The following is a 19,086-nucleotide window of genomic DNA, read 5'->3' as shown; positions in this document are numbered from 1 at the left end:
TTGGTAAAATTTCACATTTAATCAATTTGTAAACATTCACATTTAAAATTTTGTTTGCTAAAATGACTTCTTGTTTCATTCACTCATTCCAACATTTATTAAATGACTCCTACATTACCAGACTCTGTACCAAGCTTTATATGAAGATTAAGTACTAGCTAGAAAATTAAACAGGAACAACACACACAAAAAAACTCCCCCCAAACAGAGACAACACCTTGGTTAAAGAAAAAACAAAGGATAATATTTCTTATAATTCTTTTCATAACTTACAACTTCCTTAAAAAAAGATATACAATTTACCTACTACATAGACTGCTACTTGAACTTGAGTTCTACAATTCTTCTTTAATATTTAAGGCCTATTGTGTTTTATAGTTTCACCTTATAGCAATGCTTTTCTAACACAGGCTCAAAGCAATTTTAACTTGTTTTAACAAAAAAAAGGGGGGGACATAAAACTGTAAGGAAGATTATATTCTACCTTCTAATAATGAGGGCAGATAGCAGTATTTTAAAAAACATTAAAAGTCTTTCTTCATATTTAAAAAATTCCTAGAGAAAGTAATTGCCATAAAAATTACAAAAAGGAAAATATAATTATGAGCAGTTTTTCAAATGACATGTGAAAAATGGAGAAAAACAAAGGTGTGTATTACAGAAATAAAAATCCCAAGCATATTATTAACATGAAGAATCTAAAAGCAATCTAAATCATACACCTCCTCATGCCAGAAGGGCGCTACCATGAATCTCAAAATGTATCTGAAAAAGGTAGGTCTGTAGATGGAGGTTAAAAAATAACTTGGGAGTATTTTAATCACTTACTCAGGCCTTTTGATCCCATGTCGTCAGGGATCTCCTGTAGAGAGTAGTTCCCAGAGAGCAAGCAATAAAAAGATAATCAAAGAAAATAGTTGTCAGTAATGCATAAAATTGGTGCTACAATAAGAGACAGTTCCAAGACCATTACAGGTGCACGTATCTTACAGAGCATTTTTGTGTATTTCTGAAAGTTTAAAATAAGCTAGCAGCTAGATATAATCTAATAAAAGAATGAAAGTTTTATATGAGAAGCTGATTAGAGTAGAGAAGCAAAAATTTTGACTATTTCTTGCTATTTTAAAAGTAAAATTCAGATTGTCTACATATACTGAAGAAATGGGATAAAACGGAATGATTTGAGATAATCTATTATCAAAGATTGGCAATGCTATACCTAGAAATCAATAAGTAGCTTCTCAGGTACCCATGTTTTTCCTCTAAAATATTTTTTTGAGAGTATAAGTGTTTCTTATAAGAACCTTTACATAAAAAAATTCTATTTTAAACATAGCTTAAAAATACCATTTACTTTAAATTAAGAATTCCTAAGGTGCTAGAAAAAGTTAAGATTGGTATGCAAATTAATTTATGCCTGTTAAATTGTCCCTAGTTAAGACAAATAGTAACCTGTTGCAGCTCTTGAAACTGTCTCCATGGTAACAACCAACTGCAGGGCAGTAGGTCCCTCTACATTTATCTTCAGTTGACCACTGGATCCACATACTTACGGTCAGCATCACTTGTTTCCTGCTCACTCTGGTCCTTGTTCTTGTAGAAGGGGAATTTTCGGGAAAAGAGGTTCTTTTTACGCTTGTCATTGAATGACTGCTGAAGAAGAGAAGGAGGGGCAAAACAAAGGGATGTCTACTGTCTGTGTGTACAAAGGCCCAGCCTAGTAGCTCTGTGAAAGCTGACTCTTGTGACCACAGTGTGCAGTTTGTATATGAATTTTGCTTTAATCACATACACAGTGAATTTTTAATTTAGTATTAACTGCTCTAATTCTAATATTTTATAACTGAAAACACAGAAAAATTTCAAGAGTATAATTCAATGATACCTAAAAATAAGGAGGAAGTGTTATTTGATAAAAAAGGGAAGAGTAAATCAGATTAGCTACTACTATAGTCCAAATCAAGCTTGCATCTGTTCATATCAATCCATATTTTTCTAGATTTCCAAGTATTAGGTGCTCTACAGCAAAAGTTATTACTTTAGCTGTTCAAATATTTTAAATTTTCCTTTCCTTCATTTTCCTTTGGCTTTAGCACATTTTTTCCCTTTCTCTCTCTCTTTTTTTTGTGGCTCCAACAAACTAACAAAAAGCCACTACTAAAAAAGAGAACCAAAACAACTGAGCAAGTTGCTAGTGCTGAATATTTAAAAACAAATCTTTTTTTTTTTAAAAGAAGAGAATTAGGATAACTAAACGCTTATCAGAAAATGGGAAGAAAACTAAGACATGTCCATCAAGCACAGAGTCCAGCAAAAGAATTATCAATGCTATCTAACCAAGGAAGAAGAGTCAACTCTCCTGGCCAATTTAAATGGCATCATAACTCATTTATTAGCCTTTAAGCTCTACCATATTATCTATTTTTAAAGTATATATAAATAAAATAGAACCAAATTCAATTCATTAGCACCATGTCCTGAATAGGGAATAAAAAGTTTGGTGCTCATAATGTCAAAGAGGCAATTAAAAATCTAGTAGTTTATACATAATTGCTATGACAGCTGATGTGACGTCCCTTGTTGCACAGATGTCTGAGACAAGTTTTTTCCCTTCTTGAATGTCCCATTTGTGCATTCACACTTTTAAAAGCAGGTAGCACACAGAAAGATGAGGCTAAAGAGGAACAGCTTCTTCTGTAATTTGTCACAGGCACCCATGTCTTGAAGGAAATGGCCTTGCCTACCAGTGACAATAGGAATTATAATTTTTATTATTTTTTGAAGTGGGAACAATATAAAGGATAGAAATTCTGTTCTAATTTTTCTTGCGTTTATCCATGTCATAAGATGCTATCAATATTGTGAAGTATATCAACACCAGGCAGTACTTTTTTCTGGCGTGCCGGTATTTTTAGTCATGTGATGCCAGGTGATTAAGGTGATGAAATGGATTAAAGTGACTTTTTTAGCTCAAATTCTATTACTTGAAAAGATTTGTTTTGGTAAGAATCTTTACAAAAACTTTCATTTTTATCTTTTTCATATCAATAATTCAAAATTAATAAGTTCATAGTCATTAGACAAGCAGACTGTCTTGATATCAATCTTAAAATCTGAAAGCTCAGATAACCCTAAGCAGAAGTTAAAAATTAAGTTGAGAAAAAAATACTGTGGAGAAATCTAAGCTTATAATTGTTTTATAAACTGTCAAGTAGCATTACCTGAATAAAAATCTTTCCTTGAATCCAAATTTTAGAAAAGAGAAAGAGAAGAAAACAAGTTTCAATAGAGAAAAATTTATGGTAATCTAATTTATGGAAGGACTAAGTCTTTTTGTTCATGACAATCATTGATTTTGAATTTAGTAATAATTTTTATGCTAACTGATAAAACTGATACATTTTTAATAAAAGGTTATTTACCTCTCCTACTGCATATATAGTGGTCAGAGTCAGTTTCACAGCAAACAACCAAAAGAAACATGAAGTTTAAAATGTTTTGATTTTTGATATCTTTTGCAGTTAGCCAAAATGAGATATCGTAAAGATATCATAATATAGGACAGAAAGAAATGCTTGTTAGTTAAGAAATGTATTAACTGTATTACATCTAACATCCTGCAGGTGAAGAATTTATTAAAAGTGAAAAATAGCACAAGCAAACAGGACAAAAATGTGTAGGGAAAACACAAAACTGAAGAAACATACTAACTCTAGTTCCTTTTTATTTTCAATACAAAACAATCTGTTTAATTACTTATTGTTATTAATGCTATCTTGCAAGAGAGAGTGTAATAAATATGAGGACTGATAAAATATTACAAATTCATGAAACATATATCAAATATCTAAACATATAATTTCCATATGTAGTATTTCAAAATAGCTAAATGAATGTTAAAAATGTTAATGAGAAACTGAAATGTTTTAAAAAAGTCTGTATTGGAAACAAAGTCCATAACCCACCATATAAGGAAAGGAAAAGAAGAGCTTAGAATGGGAAATGGTATTACAGAGAGAAACGCAGTTCTGTATCAATGGCAAGCGTATTTTTACCCCACTCAGTATCATGCATACTTTTGGTGCTGTGTTAGAACACAGTGACTGTGTATAAAGTTGGTTATAGTCAACAAACAAGACTAAGATTTAAATATGTCGTTAATTCAGTTAACTTCTTACAGTTTGAAAGAAAAGTTACAACATGCAACCTCTTTTACAATACACTGACAGTGTATTTTACTAAAATACTTTAAAAGACATATATAAAACAAGCACAAAAACCATTGTATATATTTCAAATACCCAGCATTTACTTGGGATTTTTTCCTCCAAAGATTTTCTATTTTAAATATTGCTTCAGATTATACTATATAATTTCGTATTTTCTGAAAGGTACAAGTAAATTTTAAAGGAATTTAGCATTTCTAAAATAACTGAATGCATTATATATAATTTACTCAGATTTAATTTCTTTGATCAAGGGTCATATTCCTTTAAAATTTTAAAGCTTTAAGTCTGAGTGCTTAGTGATATCAGACATGTACAAAGAGTAGGGTTAATTTATTTGCTGAGTTAACTTTCCATATTCATTTGAAATTTGATCAAAAGATGTATAAAAGTTTTGCTTTAGATAAAAAAACCCCAAAACACAAAACATTGCTATAAATAGTATTTCAACACAACATGTGTTTCAGCATTTTCTTCAGGCCTATTGCTAGAATATTCCATTGCACTAATTACACACATACTATAGGGTGAAGCCTGTGATATCATCCATTGACATCCACTAGATTCAAGAAGGACAAAGTAAATGAAAACAAAAACACGTCTAAAATATATATAAAAGAATTCTGATATATTTCTTTGACATATTTCTTGATATATTTCCTATAAAGTCCTCCTCTTGACTGTCCCTTTCTTTATTCCCTTAAGATAAAAATTCATACTGATTTAAACATTTAAAAGATGGATTTTATTAATGAGTAATATTAGCGATAAATGGGGAAAAAATAAGAAAATTTCCATAAATTCGCTTGCAAAAACCCGTAAACTTACATTATGAACTAATTAATAGTTTTGGGAAGGCCTATTTTCTCAGATGTATTATTTATTAGCTTCATGACTAATACTGGTGACACACATTTATAGTTAATTGTTCATCTGAGTGAAGGCTGAATTCATTTCATTTATAAAAATAACGACCAAAAGTATGTTGTTAAGAATATATCAAACGACAGTTTTGATAATTTGGAAAAATCTGTGAAATGGATGCTTTAAGTTAATAAATTGTTTACTTTAGCATATCTACTATTGTAGGCCTCCACAGCAAGAGCAGTTGATAGTTAATTCTTATGGCAAAATCCTTCTCATTTTAATAATGTGCCTCAAACAAGAATTATGAAAAGGCCTATTACCTTCAATTATTAATTTCTAGAAATAATAGATTTCACATACTCACCCCTTTATCTCCTCTGGCTTTAGAATTGAATTTCACTGTTTTTAATCGGGCTCGTTCTTTCTTCTCAACCCTGGCAAAGCACAGATTATTTTTTAAGTATAATAAACATATCTAAAGCTCTAACTAGAAATCATCAGAACTGAGACTTTAATATGGAGCATTTTTATATTCTAAAGCCTTCAGAAGTCATCTGAATCCCATAATTTATAAGAAATTATGAGAAATGAAATACAGGGCTCATTTTATTATGAAACAAAACCACTTGTGAAATATCAAAATACAGTACAAGTATGTGTACTTATATATACACTCTACTCCATAATTACACTGAAATTATGAAGCACCACTTCTGAGTTTAGCTATTTTCCAGGTTTCCATTTGTTTTGTTGTTTAAATGTTATATTAGCATGGAACACATATGCTAAAAACTCAGTGTTACAGAGAAAGCAGATGGGGTAAAATATTAACTGATGAAAGTAGGTGAAGGATATGTGGGTGCTCTAAGTACTATTCTTGCATTTCTCTTATTTTTCTATAGCTCTGAAATTTTTGAAAATAAAAAGGAGGGAAATAAAAAAAATTAAGCTTAATTCCAATGATATATTTGTGTAAATACATAAAGTAACCAATTATAGTGTACGAAATAGAGGGTTTTTTAAGAAAATATTTATTTATTTATTTGGCTGTGCTGGGTCTTAGTTGAGGCACGCAGGATCTTTGTTGTGGCATGCAGTATCTTTTAGTTGTGGCATGTGGGATCTTTAGTTGTGGCATGTGGGATCTTTAGTTGTGGCAAGCAGAATCTTTTAGTTGCGGCATGCAGAATCTTCAGTTGCGGCATGTGGGATCTTTAGTTGTAGCATGCAGGATCTTTAGTTGCAGCATGCAAACTCTTAGTTGCGGCATGTGGGATCCAGCTCCCTGACCGGGGATCGAACCCAGGCCCCCTATTTTGGGAGTGCAGAGTCTTAGCCACTGGACCACCAGGGAAGTCCCCAAAATACAGTTTTAAAGTATCTTTGGGAGGATATAGAAGAACTGGTAACCTTAGTTATCCCTAAGAAGGTGAAATGGGTGCTTGGGGAACAGAGTTAAGAGACAGCCTGTATAGCTTTTAAATCTTTTGAATTTTAAACCTTGTTAAAAATGTTACCTTCGAAATAAGCAAGCAAACAAAACTACAACAAATGTACAATCTACAATTGTGTAGATTGTAACACCAATATGAATTGTGCAAAATTTCATATAAATTAAGCTTTACAAATCCTTGATTTCAACATAGCAATTATATTAGTATATAGCAGGAAAACGTACCGAAACAGCCTATGAATAAATGCATATCTTTATTTTTTATTATCTAGCTATACAGTTTTACCATGGGTACAGAAGAACCCTAGCAGTCATGGATTTAAAACTTGCTTTTTCTATTCCAGAGCAATCCTGAGGGTCCATGATATGAATAATTAATTTATAATTCTGCCTAGGCACTTACTGAGGGGACTGAAAAACTAACATTTAGTGAGGTAAACATTTACAACTCAAAATGGCTTTGTTTTCTAATCATTATCTTGCTCGCTAAATAGTTGAGTGACTTCAATTGTGTTTATTTGTCAACACTGTTTCCAAAAGAAAGCTAAGAACTGTAGGAACTACAATTCCTTGTGCTATTATTAGACATAAAGAGGTCTAAGAAAGATATCGTTCTATTTAAGAAAATACAAGTTTAGAATACACTGAAGAATGAAATGGCATAATTGGTTGTGATTTCATACTGCATTTTACGGAAAGAAAATTATATTCTATAATATTATTCATGAATTTGGGGATCTGTAGAGGTCTCAAGGTATATCTCATCTCTTTTATCACTTCTGGCTTCAAAATCCAACCTCACAGAATTTTTATACACAAAATGAAAAATATCTCTTTCCACCAAAGTCAGCTGTATTTCTCATATGTTGCAAGCACATGTAAAACCTTTGCAAGATATAAGACTCCAAGGGATAAAGACAATTTTTAGGAACTCTGACCTTGATATTTAAGACGTGAGGTTTCTACTGACTCAACAAGGCACAGTGGAAGCATTTCTGGATTTAAAGTATACTACATTCTATTCCAGGAAAAAAGTTATGCAGCTGAGGGCTGCATTGCTAAAAGAGGAGTTGCCACCAAATGTAAGATCCAGCCAAATAGTTGGATCTTGCTAAAAATATGGATCTAGCCAACAACAGTCATAAATTCCAAAACCACAATTACAAACCTAGGCAATATCTTAACATTTCTACTCTTCAATGTCTAAAAACAGGTGTACAAATATAGATAAGGTAGAGAGGATTATAAACAGGCATATGATTTGGCATAAGTATCGATTTTAGAGACTCTTAACAAAATAAGTATAAGTCCAACTTATTAATAAGAAAAGAACAAGTTTATTACGTCATAAGCTTGACTTGAAGTGAATTAACTGGCTATAATAAACATTAATGTTTCATTGACAATTTTTACTGGCTATCTTAAAACTTTTAAGTTTTAGGCAATGATTTGGATGAATCAGATCTCATAAATAAGCTCTTTTGAAGAAATTATGAACTGATGTTTTAATACCTTTCCCATAGAAGTAGACACTGAATAGCATTTCATTGACCTTAGAGGGGGTTCTAAATTGGGATCACCCTTTTCAAAGACAATCTGCACTTAACCACTTTTGCCACTAGGTGGTATGTACCAGTGAGTGAATCACTACAATAAACAGTTAAAAGCAAAGAGGAAAGAGCAGTGAATGCATGGATACTTTTAAATTAAACAAGAAAACAGAGATGTGAAACACATTCTTAGATATTTCTAAAAATTTTGCATTTAGTTAAAATGCTTTCATTTTTTAAGTCTAGAGGAGGCAATTCACACAATCAAAACCCCTGGAAATTTAGGTTTTAACACCATCTACATGGGAAAACTACAGAGGCTTTTAATTCTCTCTCCCTCCACTGGTATAGATATATGGCACAGTGACTTAAAATATACTCATTTTGTTTTTAGCAACCAGTAGGAGCTTTAGAGAAATTTCTATTTGGGGGCATCATATTCTCTTACTATGTCATTGGTTACAATATAAGGTGAATAAAATTAAATGGTTGTGAAACACAATATATAAAACCGAGCATAAAATCACCACTTCAGTAAAAGAAAATTAAAGAAACAGCAATTATTTATGTTGTCCAATTTTCAAGTGGTAAGACTGTAACACACTTATATTTACCTGCGTTTACTGGGAATCACCCCAACTTCATCACTTTCACCATCTGGTGTAACCTGCCTGGCCTGCCACCATTCGTCATCAGAAGCATTAATAACATGGAGGATATCTCCAAATTTGAAGTTCAATCCCTGACTAGGAAGGCCACTGTCTTTAGTCTTGTCATAATCAAAAAGGGCCCTAGATTAAGAAGAAAAAAGTCCATAATTATTTCTTATAATGATATTATGAATATTAAATAAACAGGATCCTAAAAATATATATATAATCTGGGTAGATAATTAAACAATGTACCATGGTAGGCAGAATAACGCCAAGCTCAATTTTGCGCTATATTATTGGGTCGACCAAAAAGTTTGTTTGGGCTTTTCTGTGAGACATTACAGAAAAGCCCGAACGAACTTTTCGGCCAACCCAATACAAGAAGACAATGAGACTAAAAAGAAACAGCAAAATTAACTTGTTATGTTAATAGATATACTACCTTATTTCTCTCAATACTGTATGAGAAATTAAAAAAAATACTTTTAGTACAATCCAGTGGCAACCTGTATTGACTTCTAAAATGAAGACAAATCTGGTCAGTTGTTCTAAATTAATAAAGTAAATATTAAAAGAGACTCTTCTCTTTATTTTGACTAGACACACTTGGGTAAACAAATTCCCTGATTGATCTGATTCATCATTTGTGGACTTTAAGACTAGATCAACAGAGTGATTATTTTCCCAGTTAACTATTCCTTTCATTTGTTCATAAAACTATAATTAATAGGGTTTTCAGAGTCAATAACAATGATGAAAACTAACTACAGATGACGATATGATGACTTTAACAGCTGCCAACCATTTTGGAAAAAATACTGTATCAATTTAATATAGTAATTGCAAAATGTCAGGTATATTTTAAAATTTGATAACAAGAAAATTGTGTCCTGATACTTAATTAGTGTACAATATTTAAACAAATTAAATTCTTTTTCTTTAACATCTTTATTGGAGTATAATTGCTTTAGAATGGTGACAAATTAAATTCTTACATTCAAAAAACCTCTAACAAGAGTACAGGAAGGATCCCAAGAATTACATTTATAATACAATTTATTCATTCCTTTGTCCTAATTTGGCAATGGGAAATTAGGATACAAATCATATTCCTTTTCATGCTACCCAACTTTTAAGACTCTATCTCTTGAAGTAAAACTGAAGAGGGGTGAAATGATTTGATGGCTAAATGAATGAACTAGTTAATGGTTTTCAAATGTGTTCTTTCAAGACTTTTCAGTGGTTAACAGTGTGAAGGAAGTAGGTGAGAATCAAAAGTGGGAAGGCTTACTTAAACATATATTAAAACATATCCAATACATGGATTTTATTTGAAGAAAGAATTCTACAACTGTAAGATAAAGATTATAAATGATATAAATGCAAGGTCATTACTTCAATAAATTCTGAATACTAAGGAAACGTCTTTCTACTGGAAAAATATAGTTAACTTCAAATAATACAAAGGTTTGATATAGTTAGTAATTTACTAAATATTCATTTAAAAAGGTAATTAAGTAGATATGGCAAAGATACAGATGACAAAGATGATGAAGATACAAATAAACAGAATATAAAATAGCAAATAAAGTACCTTAAGAGGTAGAACAAATGCCACAGGATATTCAGAAAAGGGAAAATACTACATCTCCACATTTTTATTATCATAAATTAATCTTTTGAATTACAAAATCAACACAACTATATTACCGATGAGCAACGAAGAAATCACTCACAATCTCTACTCCCTATGTTAGCACTTAAACTTTGTCTTTTAGTACTCTGATTAATAAAAAAAAGGAACTCATGGAATACTTATTTGAGCTATTAATCATAAGAATATAATGAACACCTGTTAATCTACTCTCCAACCTAAGACTATACACAAAACTTTTATCAGTAACTTATATTCACCTATGTATTTTTCCCCTTGATCCTGTTTCCCTCAGATTAAGAGTTAAGCACTATTAGAAGGTAACCACCGTTCCGAATACAGTGTTTATTATTTCCTTGCTCCTTACCCCTTTTTTGTTGGTTTGGTTTTATCACACACATATGGATGACTAAGTAATTATGTATGATTTTACCTGTTTCAGAGCTTTATAAAAAGGTACCATAGTGTATGTAGTCATTGGTAGCCTTAACTTTATTTTTACTTTTGAAATTAAAAATACATTTACTAAAAAGAACCATAAGACTTCTGGTTAACTATGGCAGATTGGCTACATGTATCTATAGGCATACCTCATTTTATTGTGCTTTACCTTATTGCACTTGCCAGATATTGTGGTTTGTTTTTTTTTTTACAAATTGAAGGTTTTGTGGCAACCCTGTGTTGGGACGGCATAACCCCGTGGTAATCCCAAGTCTATTGGTATCATTTTTACGACATTTGCTCACTTCATGTCTCTATGTCACATTTTGGTAATTCTCCCAATATTTCAAACTTTTTCATTATTATTATATTTATTATGGTGATCTGTGATCGTTAACGTTACTATTGTAATCATTTTGGTGCATCACAAACCATGCTCTTATAAGATGGTAACTTAATTGATAAATGTGTGTGTTCTGACTGCTCTACCAACTGGCCCTTCCCCATCTCCCTCCCATCTCCTTGGGACTCCCTATTCCTTGAGACACAACAATATTGAAATTAGGCCAGTTAATAGCCCTACAATGGCCTCTAAATGTTCACATGAAAGGAAGAGTTACAGGTCTCTCACTTTAAATCAGCTAGAAATGGCTAAGCTTAGTGAGGAAGGCATGTTGAAAGCCAAGATAGGCCAAAAACTAGGCTTCTTGCATCAAACGGTTAGCTAAGTAGAAAAAAATTGAAAGTGCTACTTGAGTAAACACAGGAATAATAAGAAAGTGAAACAGCCTTACTGCTGATACTGAGAAAGTTTTAGTGGTCTGGATAGAAGATCAAACCAGCCACAACATTCCTTTAAGCCAAAGTGTAATCCAGAGTAAGGCCCAAACTCTCTTCAATTCCATGAAGGCTGAGAGAGGTGAGGAAGCTGCAGAAAAGTTCGAAGCTAGCAGAGGTTGGTTCATAAGGTTTCAGGAAAGAAGCCATCTCTGTTAACATAGAAGTGCAAGGTAAAGCAGCAAGTGCTGATGTAGAAGCTGCAACAAGTTATCCAGAAGATCTAAATAAGTAATGAAGGTGGTTACACTAAACAACAGATTTTTGATGTGGACAAAACAGCCTTATATTGGAAGAAGATGCCATCTAGAACTTTTATAGCTAGAGAGGAGTCAACGCCGGGCTTCCAAGCTTCAAAGGGCAGGCTGACTCTCTTGTTAGGGGCTAATGCACCTGGTGAGTTTAAGTTAAGCCAATGCTCATTTACCATTCTGAAAATCCTACGGCTCTTAAGAATTATGCTAAATCTACTCTGCCTGTGCTATAGAAATGAAACAACAAAGCCTGGATGACACCACATTTGTTTACAACATGGTTTACTGAATATTTTAAGCACACTGTTGAGACCTACTGCTCAAAACAAATTTTTTCTTTCAAAATATTACTGCTCATTGACAATGTACCTGGTCACCCAAGAGCTTTGATGGAAGTGTAGAATGAGATTAATGCTGTTTTCATGCCTGCTAAGACAACTTTCATTCTGTAGCCCATGTTTGACTTTCAAGACTTACTAGTTACGATAGTGATTCCTCTGATGGATCTGGACAAAGTAAATTGAAAACCTCCCATAAAGGATTCACCATTCTAGATGCCATTAAGAACATTGGTGGTTCATGGAAGAGGTCAAAATATCAATATTAACAGGAGTTTGCAAGAAGTTGATTCCAATCCTCACTGATGACTTTGAGGGGTTTGAGACCTCAGCGGAGGAAGTAACTACAGATGTGAACCCACTCCTGGTGAAGATGCTGTGAAGATTATTGAAATGACAACAAGGGATGGAAATATTACATCAACTTAGTTGATAAAGCAGCGGCAGGATCTGAGAGAGCTGAGTGCAGTTTTGAAAGAAGTTGACTGTGGGTAAAATGCTGTCAAATAGCGTTGCATGCTCCAGAGAAACCGTTCATGAACGGAAGAATCAGTCAGTTTGCAAACTTCACTGGTGTCTTATTTTTAGGAAACTGCCACAGCCACCCCAACCTCCAGCAACACCACCCTGATCAGTCAGCAGTCATCAATATGGAGGCAGGACCATCCATCAGCAAAAAAAAACTATGACTTGCATAAGGCTCATTGATGGTTAGCATTTTTAGCAATAAAATATTTTTAAATTGAGGTATGTATTTTTTTTAAAGACATAATTCTATTGCACATTTAACAGACGACAGTATAGTGTAAACATAACTTTTATATACACTGGGAAACCAAAAAATTCGTGACTCGCTTTATTGTGATATTCACCGTATTGCAGTGGTCTGGAACTAAACCTGCAAAATCTCTGAGGTAATGCTTGTATTTCCTTTCCATCCTGAAACTCACTAAAATGATGACACCACCACCACCACCACCAAAAACAAATACAAAAGAGAGATGACAAGAAGGAGGAGAGAGAGTTTAACATGGTTTTGGATGACGGTAAATTTAGCAGAGCAGAGGAAGCTCTAAATGGGGTGCCTGAAGAGAAGGATATTGAAACAAGATTTACTCCACGAGACCCTAGAAATGCTCACAAATTAGAGGTGTACACTATCCAGGTAGGCAGAGATAAATTACTGCCGTGAAAACAGAAGAACTGGTGGAAATTACTATAGAAATGTTACTCAAATGAAGAATACTTTATTATAAAAAGATACAGGTAAACAGAAGTGTTGGATGGTATGACATATCAAGCTACACTAGTCACCCAGTAAAATATCAACTTAAAAAATTTTCTGGTTTGTATTTATTTTGTCTTCCTTTATCATACTATTATTATTCAAGAGGTTATATAACTTTCATTAATAAAATTATAATAATATTCCAACACCTGAAAGACACACTATCAGGAAATCAATCATAAAAAAAATTTCCTTGGTTTGCAATACACTTTTCTATAGTAAAACTAAGTCATGGTGAAAAACCTGAAAGAATCTGCATGCATGCATAAAGACTGCAATAACTAGAAATTCAAAAAATTTACCTGACATAGAGGGATCGCTTCTGGCTAGTTCGAAGAGAACCTGAACCTGAACTAATGCTACTATTCATCATCTGCTCCCGTAAGTCATGTATTTTGGCTTCAAAACGACTGTATTCTGATGGAAGAAAAAAGAGAAATAAATTCATATTTTATATTCTAAAAAAATAAGTTACTTGAAGATAAAGTATTAAATATGTAAGCTGTCTTATAATTGATTAAATGTGGTCAGAACCTTAGAAGAGTAATCTATACAAGATTTTGCCCAATATGCAAATTTTAAAACTTAACAATCTCTAAGTGTACCATGAATTAGAACTGGTTGAAAATAGTATTTTCAGTATGCTATTTTAAAGTTCGTATCACATTTAATAAAAGACAATTTCCATGCATCAAATAGCAGTATCAATTTTACTGTCGAATTTGACTGTAAATTTTAAAAAGTAGGATTTATTCTAATTTTTATACTTAAAAAAAGCCTAAAATAATTTATACTAGATGCTTTGTTTACTGATTTTTTTCTGTGAAGAAGTCAGCTAATCCTATATTTTCGAATTATAGAACTTGTGCAGGGTCAATAATACGCGAAAAATATGCCTTAATAAGTTAATAAATGAAATTAAATTTACTTCAACTCATTTTATAATTTATAAATTTTCAAAATGCTAAATAAAATAAGATGCACAAAAGCAATCTGAAGGAATAAACATTTTATTTAAGATACTTTTTATACAAAAACAAGTATGATTTTGAAGATGGACTATTTTAAACTATATCATACATTAAAAGCTACAAAACCTATTAATAACAAAAAGTTTAAGCACTTTTTCAAAAATACTGCAATTACACGGTTATACACACTTATACCTTTTTCTCTATTTACAATAAACAACTAACAGACAAGTCAGATTCCATTAGATTTTCTTATAAAACCAGTCTTATAGCAAGAGCAAGTATCTTGTCTGGAGCGTGTGTAGTTTAAGGAGACAGAGTAAGAGTAAACATGATTATTGCTGAGTTACTCTTCCTTTCACCACAGTCATCAAGCTTGTTTTCTGGATACCAAGATTAAGGAACTGAAGCAACAATTCATCAAAAAACTCAGAAATATTTAAATGCTCACAATAATATGTAATAAAATATTTTTTATTGTCCTTTAAAAATATAATATAAAATTTAAAGTATAAACATTAGTAGAGGGCTTCCCTGGTGGCGCAGTGGTTGAGAATCTGCCTGCTAATGCAGGGGACACGGGTTCGAGCCCTGGTCTGGGAAGATCCCACATGCCACGGAGTGGCTGGGCCCGTGAGCCACAACTACTGAGCCTGCGCGTCTGGAGCCTGTGCCCCGCAACGGGAGGGGCCGCGATAGTGAAAGGCCCGCGCACCGCGATGAAGAGTGGCCCCCGCTTGCCGCAACTGGAGAAAGCCCTCGCACGAACCGAAGACCCAACACAGCCAAAAATAAATAAATAAATAAATAAATAAAGTAGCTATAAACATTAGTAGACTGATTGGTAAAAATGAATCCTTGACAATTCAACAATTATCAACTCATGGCAAATCTTTAGTCTATGTAGACACAGCTAAGATACAGACAGATCAATGGATGAAGATAAAGATTAAAAATATGAAGTGAATCCTTAGTTTATACTGGTTCTTCTAATTAAAAATTAGGGCCATTAGGTTTTTACTTAATCTCTTCTTACTTTATATGCTTCCTTGCATATGAAGAATCCTGGTTCTCAAGACACTGGGGATAACAGAATTAGAGGACCCATCATGACTTACTTGTTTTAACCCATATTATATTCACAACAGTCTTAAAATAACACCAAAACTACAACCATGACATGATTACTAAAAACAATTAACTACCTTTCCTAGTTCTTTTTATCTTTGGAGTATGGCCTATTAAGAATATACAGTTGAATACTGTTTTAAAGTCACTGGGAATAGTTCCTTCCTAGGTGTTAAAGCTGCCAGCTGGATATACATCCAGGTTCATTTGTTCATTTTACTTTTCAACTTCAATTTTTAGGGGTTGCTTTTTACATTTTTCATTGTTTTTATAGGCAGGTAAAACAGTTCCAAAGTCAAATCTATAAAACAAGGATATCAAACAAGAATATCCCTCTCCCTACCCTACTCTGTCCTCATCATTATAAACATTTAAAGAAATGTTTATCCTTCCACTTTTAATAATATAAGTAAACATATATGTAACATACAAATGTTTACACTTATTCTATATTATTTTAATATATGTATATTTAAACTATACATATATTTTATAATTATATGTATATGTACACACATATATGTATTGTTCCTCCTTCTTTAATAAACAGTAACATATACATTTCTCCACATTGCTTATTTTATTTAATAATAAGTAGTCTTATTGCAGTAATAGTAAGAATGCTCCCTGGCAGCATATACAGACGTCCCTCATTCTTTTTTTATAGCTATATGGTTCTTTTATTTCTAACCTCTATCTCTTTGTTACAACAAGATACTATATAGGGTTAGATTTTGCTTTACTAGCAAATCTGAAAATTGTTTTCTTGTAACAATTAAGGTGAATTAACTTTTGATATAATTGAAGTTGTGTGATCTCCAGTTCTATTCATTCTATTTTATGTTTTATATTTTATGTTCATATGTTGAATATATATATATATGACTTTTATACACATAGCTTGTGGCAGATTATATATTCCAAAGATGCCTGGCATCCCACATGTTCTTGTACTATGTGACCTTGCCATTCCTCGAACAAGAGGTGGAGTCTAATCGCCTTCTTGAATTTGGGCTGGTCTTATGACTCAATTGTAAGCAAGTGAATGTGGTAGAAACGATCATATGTGACTTTCTAGGTTACATCAGAAGAGTCCATGGAACATTTGCCTGGTTCTTATGGGATGCTTGATCTGGAGGAAGCCAGACACCATGTGAGAAGTCCAACTACTCTCAAAGCACCACTCTTCAGAGCTCATGTGATAGTTCTCTGAGCCCAAACTTCTAGCTGGTGCCAACAAAGTCCCAAGACAAGGGGAGTGAAGCCATTTTGGACCTTCCAAAGCAGCTCACCCATCAGCTGAATCCCATTAAGTGACCTTGGTCTATGCCACAAGGACCATCCAAGCCAAAATTCCGGCTGAATTCCTAACATAGTGAATCCATAAAATGATTGTTGTTTTAATCCACTGAGCTTTAGGGGTGGTTATGAAGTAATAGTAACTGGAACACAGTTTCACTGTGCAGTCTATTTGTTCATATATCTATACACACACACACAAGGACAAGCCTTCCTAAATTTATTTATATATATATATATATATATATATATATACACACATATATATACACGCACACACGCACATTAGATTCCTAAACAAGGGATCATATTATATGAATATATAAAATATTTATATAAAATTTATATTTTAATAAATATGTTTATAAAACACTTATAAAAATTTATATATACTTAATAAAATATATTTAAATAAAATTTAAATATTTATAAAAGTAAATATATAAATATAAAATTAGGAAGTTTTATTCTGTTGTTCTAATGATAACTCTTGGTTTGGCTTTCGGCCCCCTACTATGAGCAATCTCCCCAGATCTAATTTGAAATATTATCCTTTTATATTAATAACTTCAAAGCAATCAGAAAGTTTATTCTATTTTTTTTTATCCTGCTGCGTTGGGTCTTCGTTGCTGCGTGCGGGCTGTCTCTAGTTGCAGCGAGGGGGGGCTACTCTTCGTTGCAGTGCACGGGTTTCTCTTGTTGCAGAGCATGGGCTCTAGGTGCACGGGCTTCAGTAGTTGTGGCTTGCAGGCTCTAGAGCGCAGGCTCAGTAGCTCCGCGGCATGTGGGATCCTCCTGGACCAGGACTTGAACCCGTGTCCCCTGCATTGGCAGCTGGATTCTTAACTACTGCACCACCAGGCAAGTCCTTCTATTTTCACATTATCTACAATTCTACCCCCATTTTCTGATAACTGAATTTTTTCCAAACTGTCATAGCATACAGTTTTTTCATATTATACATTCTTTTCCTTATAACTATCTTAATTACTAACACGAGTCTTTATGTCAGCATCTCTTCCATTTTTGGTGTCTGAAGTTTGTTCTTTCTCCTCAGGAAGGGTTATGTGAACAATATCATCCTAATTCTTTGTTGATACATTTGATTGCAGTCTTTATATTTCAAGCCTGTTTGAGTCACAGTTTCTTTCTTTGATTCTTAAGTATGTTGACTACACTGTCTCTTATAAACGATGGCTGATGAAGTTCTGATGACAACCTCATTTTCTTTTCTTTAAAAAACATTTTTTGGAGGCCTGGAATTTCACCAAATTTTTTTCTCAATTCCAATAATTTTATTAGAATGTTTCTCAGTGATGGTTATTACCTTAGGTACCTGGATTGTCCTTTCAATATGTAGCTTAAATTATTATTATTTTTAATTTTAGAAAAGTTTTCTTGTTTATATATTTTTATTATTTGTTTTGTTGTACTGTTTTGGTTTTTTCCTATGAGACTCCTATTATATGCATGTTGAATATTCTCTGCCTACTTTCTACATCTGTCACTCTCAAACCCTTTCTTATTCTTTTTTAAAAATTAATATATTTTTGAAGGTTGAAGCAATCACAAACTTTTTCCTGAACCATTTCAGAGTAACATGCTACTCTGATGTCACTCTTGAATTCTCAGTGTGTAATGCCTACAAATAAAGATATTTTCTTATACAATCACAAAACCATCAAAATCAAGAAAGCAATGTTAATACATTACTACATCTAATGCTCACATCCCACTGAAGTTTCCCCAATAATGTCCTTAATAGCAAAAGGATCCATTTCGAAATCATGAGTTATATCAGAGCATATAGGCATTAAAATTGTCATATTTTTAAAGTCTCCTCCAGTCAGAGAAGTTTCTCAGTCTCTCCTTGACTTTGTAATCTTGCTGCTGTTGAAAATTAGAGGCCAATTATTTTGTAGAATGTCTCTTTAGATATGTCTGATGTTCCCACATGATTAGTCCTGCAACTTTGGCAGGAATGTCACAGAAGAGATGTATGTTCTTTTCAATGCACCCTACCAGGTGGTATACATTTTTGATTTGTCCCATTACTGATGCTATAAACTTTCAGAACTTGATGAAGGTTGTGTCTGCCAGGTCTCTCTACTGCAAAATTACTCTTTT

General features: G+C 32.8%; 1 protein-coding gene across 16 annotated transcripts in view; it reads right to left on the bottom strand.

The window, feature by feature from the left end:
* The window catches only part of DLG1 (discs large MAGUK scaffold protein 1), a 295,326-nt gene that overhangs the window by 40,281 nt on the left and 235,959 nt on the right, over positions 1–19,086 (bottom strand). For 9 of the 16 annotated variants that reach the window (XM_036849845.1, XM_036849854.1, XM_036849847.1 and 6 more), the window contains 4 exons: positions 13,864–13,978; positions 8,711–8,887; positions 5,458–5,527; positions 1,554–1,653 (listed from right to left, as the gene is read on the bottom strand). In XM_036849845.1, the coding sequence (XP_036705740.1) occupies positions 1,554–1,653; positions 5,458–5,527; positions 8,711–8,887; positions 13,864–13,978 (462 nt within the window). Of the gene's footprint in view, positions 1–828; positions 863–1,553; positions 1,654–5,457; positions 5,528–8,710; positions 8,888–13,863; positions 13,979–19,086 lie in introns of all 16 variants that reach the window. The other 7 variants (XM_036849855.1, XM_036849848.1, XM_036849852.1 and 4 more) reach the window with 2 other exon arrangements.

The sequence above is a fragment of the Balaenoptera musculus genome, chromosome 4 (assembly GCF_009873245.2).
Source record: "Balaenoptera musculus isolate JJ_BM4_2016_0621 chromosome 4, mBalMus1.pri.v3, whole genome shotgun sequence".
Taxonomy (NCBI): Eukaryota; Metazoa; Chordata; class Mammalia; order Artiodactyla; family Balaenopteridae; genus Balaenoptera; species Balaenoptera musculus.
Note: the sequence above shows the minus strand (reverse complement) of the source record. Positions and strands in the feature narration are given on the sequence as shown.